We start from the raw sequence: 6,047 nt of genomic DNA, 5'->3' as shown, positions 1-6,047 counted from the left end.
AGTCTGGCTATAGAGACCGGTCATCACAGACAGACCTGGCTGCCCAGAGAGGACAGTCTGGCTATAGAGACCGGTCGTCACAGACCAACCTGGCGGCCCAGAGAGGACAGTCTGGCTATAGAGACCGGTCATCACAGACAAACCTGGCTGCCCAGGGAGGACAGTCTGGCTATAGAGACCGGTCATCACAGACAAACCTGGCTGCCCAGAGAGGACAGTCTGGCTATAGAGACCGGTCATCACAGACAAACCTGGCTGCCCAGAGAGGACAGTCTGGCTATAGAGACCGGTCATCACAGACAAACCTGGCTGCCCAGGGAGGACAGTCTGGCTATAGAGACCGGTCATCACAGACAAACCTGGCTGCCCAGAGAGGACAGTCTGGCTGCCCAGAGAGGACAGTCTGGCTATAGAGACCGGTCGTCACAGACAACATGATTGCCCAGAGAGGACAGTCTGGCTATAGAGACCGGTCGTCACAGACAAACCTGGCTGACAGAGAGGACAGTCATCACAGACAAACCAGTCTGTGCTCACTCTGCTCCAGGGGAGAGGTAGAGACAGAGCTGCATTTCCTATTACACTGTGACTAATACTCAGATGTAAGAGAATATTTATTTCCCCAAATTATCAGTATAAAGAATTTGAAACTATAAAAGATGTGCAGTTTTGGAAGCCAAACATGTCCTCCTGCCACAACCTGAGGGACAGCCAGTAAAAAGTGAAATGTAACTTCAACAATATTTCCTATCTGGTTTTGTTTTGTCTTTCATACCAGGTCATGTGTCTTCTCAGTCATGTTGACACTGGTCTACTACTATTGCTTTAATGTATTGTTACAGAGAAACAGAGAGAGAAACAGAGAGAGAGAGAGAGAGAGAGAGAGAGAGAGAGAGAGAGAGAGAGAGAGAGAGAGAGACAGAAACAGAGAGAGAAACAGAGAGAGAAACAGAGAGAGAGAGAGAGAGAGAGAGAGAGAGAGAGAGAGAGAGAGAGAGAGAGACAGAAACAGAGACAGAAACAGAGAGAGAAACAGAAAGAGAAACAGAGAGAGAGAGAGAGTATCCTGTAAAAACAGCAACTAGCAGGAAACAAACAACTCTGAAACTCCAAAACAAAGTAATTTTTTTTACACACAAACCCCTACACACACACTGGTTCAATGCTGCTCCCATCTCCACCATTTACAACCAGACAAACTCACAAGTTAGAAACTAATAATTCAATATTTATTATATTAGACAACTGATTAAATAATGTAACCCAACTCATAACAAACATACCTGAACTCAACTATTTACATCAACAATAGAAAACAGAAACGGTTCCTAACCCGAACAGTAGGAGATAGACTGTTACCAACTGATGTCATAAGGTGAATGCACCAATTTGTAAGTCGCTCTGGATAAGAGCGTCTGCTAAATTACTTAAATGTAAATGTAATGTAACTCCCCTCTTCCCTCCCTCTCTCTACTCCTCCTCAAACAGCATGATAGAGAAGTCATCCTCCTCTTCCTGAATGGGTTCCTGAGCTAGTCTCTTCATCACTTCCTCTCTGCAGCCCAGAATCTCCATGTCTTCATCTAGGAAATCATCCTCTCCTCCCTCATCCCCCTCCCCTACAAACACAGACTGTACAAACTCCTTCCCTTCCTTGATCTGTTGTTCCTCTCCTCCTGTTTCTCTCCCTTCCTCTTTCACTGCCTCCTCCTCAACAGATATATCAGACTCATGTCCCTCTTCCTCCTCCTTCTCTTCCTCTTCCAGGCTTCTCTCCTCTCTCAGTTCCATCCTTTCTTCTCCTTTACTGGTCTCTTTCGCTCTTTCCTCCTCTACTCCGTCTCCCTCTCTCTTCTCCTCCACTCCTTCTCTCTTCTCCTCTCTCTCTCTCTCTAGTACAGTCTGGTCTTTGCTGGGTGGAGAGGCTACGGGGGATCAGAGGTTAGATGTCAGTTCAGACAGCTACAGGTTGTTGCTAGGTAACTAAGGTGGTCAGTGTTATGCAGGTGAATGAGGACCCAAAAGCGACTTGGCGAAAACAGAGTCTTTAATCCAGTTTAAGGAAATAGCAATACTCCTAGACAAATCGGAGCGGTAAATAAAGCATAAAAACAATTTCACTCGTAATGACGAGAACTGACTGGAGACTCGATAATAAACTGCAGGTTGCCTCGGGAAGGCACTTGACCGTAGCAGACTCAGACACCTGCTCACCACGCAGCATCTGAGGGAAACACGACACGACAGGGCGATACAAAGACACAGCACGGTGAACAATAGACAAGGATCCGACAGGACAGAAACGGAAAACAAGGGGAGAAATAGGGACTCTAATCAGGGGGAAAAGATAGGGAACAGGTGTGGGAAGACTAAATGATTGATTAGGGGAATAGGAACAGCTGGGAGCAGGAACGGAACGATAGAGAGAAGAGAGAGAGGAAGGGAGAGAGAAAAAGGGGAACGAACCTAAAAAGACCAGCAGGGGGAAAACGAACAGAAGGAAAAGCAAAATGACAAGACAATATAAGACAAAACATGACAGTACCCCCCCCACTCACCGAGCGCCTCCTGGCGCACTCGAGGAGGAATCCTGGCGGCAACGGAGGAAATCATCAATCAGTGAACGGTCCAGCACGTCCCGAGACGGAACCCAACTCCTCTCCTCAGGACCGTAACCCTCCCAATCCACTAAGTATTGGTGACCCCGTCCCCGAGAACGCATGTCCATGATCCTACGTACCTTGTAAATAGGTGCGCTCTCGACAAGGACGGGAGGGGGGGAGGGAAGACGAACGGGGTGCGAAGAAAGGGCTTGACACAGGAGACATGGAAGACAGGATGGACGCGACGAAGATGTCGCGGAAGAAGCAGTCGCACAGCGACAGGATTGACGACCTGGGAGACACGGAACGGACCAATGAACCGCGGAGTCAACTTACGAGAAGCTGTCGTAAGAGGAAGGTTGCGAGTGGAAAGCCACACTCTCTGGCCGCAACAATACCTTGGACTCTTAATCCTACGTTTATTGGCGGCTCTCACAGTCTGTGCCCTGTAACGGCAAAGTGCAGACCTCACCCTCCTCCAGGTGCGCTCACAACGTTGGACAAACGCTTGAGCGGAGGGAACGCTGGACTCGGCAAGCTGGGAAGAGAATAGAGGAGGCTGATAACCCAGACTACTCTGAAACGGAGATAACCCGGTAGCAGACGAAGGAAGCGAGTTGTGAGCGTATTCTGCCCAGGGGAGCTGTTCTGCCCAAGACGCAGGGTTTCTGAAAGAAAGGCTGCGTAGTATGCGACCAATCGTCTGATTGGCCCTCTCTGCTTGACCGTTAGACTGGGGATGAAACCCGGAAGAGAGACTGACGGACGCACCAATCAAACGACAGAACTCCCTCCAAAACTGTGACGTGAATTGCGGACCTCTGTCTGAAACGGCGTCTAACGGGAGGCCATGAATTCTGAACACATTCTCGATGATGATTTGTGCCGTCTCCTTAGCGGAAGGAAGTTTAGCGAGAGGAATGAAATGTGCCGCCTTAGAGAACCTATCGACAACCGTAAGAATCACAGTCTTCCCCGCAGACAAAGGCAGACCGGTAATGAAGTCTAGGGCGATGTGAGACCATGGTCGAGAAGGAATGGGGAGCGGTCTGAGACGACCGGCAGGAGGAGAGTTACCTGACTTAGTCTGCGCGCAGTCCGAACAAGCAGCCACGAAACGGCGCGTGTCACGCTCCTGAGTCGGCCACCAAAAGCGCTGGCGAATAGAAGCAAGAGTGCCTCGAACACCGGGATGACCAGCTAACTTGGCAGAGTGAGCCCACTGAAGAACAGCCAGACGAGTGGAAACAGGAACGAAAAGAAGGTTACTAGGACAAGCGCGGCGACGCAGTGTGCGTGAGTGCTTGCTTAACCTGTCTTTCAATTCCCCAGACTGTCAACCCGACAACACGCCCATAAGGAAGAATCCCCTCGGGATCAGTAGAAGCCACAGAAGAACTAAACAGACGGGATAAGGCATCAGGCTTGGTGTTCTTGCTACCCGGACGGTAAGAAATCACAAACTCGAAACGAGCGAAAAATAACGCCCAACGAGCTTGACGAGCATTAAGTCGTTTGGCAGAACGGATGTACTCAAGGTTCTTATGGTCTGTCCAAACGACAAAAGGAACGGTCGCCCCCTCCAACCACTGTCGCCATTCGCCTAGGGCTAAGCGGATGGCGAGCAGTTCGCGGTTACCCACATCATAGTTGCGTTCAGATGGCGACAGGCGATGACAAAAATAAGCGCAAGGATGAACCTTATCGTCAGACTGGAAGCGCTGGGATAGAATGGCTCCCACGCCTACCTCTGAAGCGTCAACCTCGACAATGAATTGTCTAGTGACGTCAGGAGTAACGAGGATAGGAGCGGACGTAAAACGTTCTTTTAGAAGATCAAAAGCTCCCTGGGCGGAACCGGACCACTTAAAACACGTCTTGACAGAAGTAAGAGCTGTGAGAGGGGCAGCAACTTGACCGAAATTACGAATGAAACGCCGATAGAAATTAGCGAAACCTAGAAAGCGCTGCAACTCGACACGTGACCTTGGAACGGGCCACTCACTGACAGCTTGGACCTTAGCGGAATCCATCTGAATGCCTTCAGCGGAAATAACGGAACCGAGAAAAGTAACGGAGGAGACATGAAAAGAGCACTTCTCAGCCTTCACGTAGAGACAATTCTCTAAAAGGCGCTGGAGAACACGTCGAACGTGCTGAACATGAATCTCGAGTGACGGTGAAAAAATCAGGATATCGTCAAGGTAGACAAAAACAAAGATGTTCAGCATGTCTCTCAGAACATCATTAACTAATGCCTGAAAAACAGCTGGCGCATTGGCGAGACCAAACGGCAGAACCCGGTACTCAAAATGCCCTAACGGAGTGTTAAACGCCGTTTTCCACTCGTCCCCCTCTCTGATGCGCACGAGATGGTAAGCGTTACGAAGGTCCAACTTAGTAAAGCACCTGGCTCCTGCAGAATCTCGAAGGCTGATGACATAAGGGGAAGCGGATAACGATTCTTAACCGTTATGTCATTCAGCCCTCGATAATCCACGCAGGGGCGCAGAGTACCGTCCTTCTTCTTAACAAAAAAAACCCCCGCCCCGGCCGGAGAGGAAGAAGGCACTATGGTACCGGCGTCAAGAGACACAGACAAATAATCCTCGAGAGCCTTACGTTCGGGAGCCGACAGAGAGTATAGTCTACCCCGAGGAGGAGTGGTCCCCGGAAGGAGATCAATACTACAATCATACGACCGGTGAGGAGGAAGGGAGTTGGCTCGGGACCGACTGAAGACCGTGCGCAGATCATGATATTCCTCCGGCACTCCTGTCAAATCGCCAGGTTCCTCCTGAGAAGTGGGGACAGAAGAAATGGGAGGGATGGCAGACATTAAACACTTCACATGACAAGAAACGTTCCAGGATAGGATAGAATTACTAGACCAATTAATAGAAGGATTATGACATACTAGCCAGGGATGACCCAAAACAACAGGTGTAAAAGGTGAACGAAAAATCAAAAAGAAATAGTCTCACTGTGGTTACCAGATACTGTGAGGGTTAAAGGTAGTGTCTCAAATCTGATACTGGGAAGATGACTACCATCTAAGGCGAACATGGGCGTAGGCTTGTCTAACTGTCTGAAAGGAATGTCATGTTTCCGAGCCCATGCTTCGTCCATGAAACAACCCTCAGCCCCAGAGTCTATCAAGGCACTGCATGTAGCACCCGAACCGGTCCAGCGTAGATGGACCGACATAGTAGTACAGGATCTAGATGGAGAGACCTGAGTAGTAGCGCTCACCAGTAGCCCTCCGCTTACTGATGAGCTCTGGCCTTTACTGGACATGAATTGACAAAATGTCCATCAAATCCGCAATAGAGGCACAGGCGGTTGGTGATCCTCCGTTCCCTCTCCTTAGTCGAGATGCGAATACCTCCCAGCTGCATGGGCTCAGTCTCTGAGCCAGAGGAGGGAGATGGTTGCGATGCGGAG

The 6,047-nt window shown here is 49.6% G+C and overlaps 1 protein-coding gene across 5 annotated transcripts in view; it reads right to left on the bottom strand.

Moving 5' to 3' along the window:
• Positions 1 to 1,231: 1,231 nt before the first annotated feature.
• LOC124013646 (zinc finger CW-type PWWP domain protein 1-like) overlaps positions 1,232 to 6,047 on the bottom strand; it is a 44,515-nt gene continuing 39,699 nt past the window's right edge. For 3 of the 5 annotated variants that reach the window (XM_046328004.1, XM_046328006.1, XM_046328005.1), the window contains one exon: positions 1,232 to 1,925. In XM_046328004.1, the coding sequence (XP_046183960.1) occupies positions 1,471 to 1,925 (455 nt within the window). In that variant the 3' untranslated portion in view covers positions 1,232 to 1,470. The remainder of the gene's footprint in view (positions 1,926 to 6,047) is intronic. The other 2 variants (XM_046328002.1, XM_046328008.1) reach the window with 1 other exon arrangement.

Source organism: Oncorhynchus gorbuscha, linkage group LG25 (assembly GCF_021184085.1).
Source record: "Oncorhynchus gorbuscha isolate QuinsamMale2020 ecotype Even-year linkage group LG25, OgorEven_v1.0, whole genome shotgun sequence".
Classification (NCBI taxonomy): Eukaryota; Metazoa; Chordata; class Actinopteri; order Salmoniformes; family Salmonidae; genus Oncorhynchus; species Oncorhynchus gorbuscha.
This window is presented reverse-complemented; position numbering and strand designations above follow the sequence as displayed.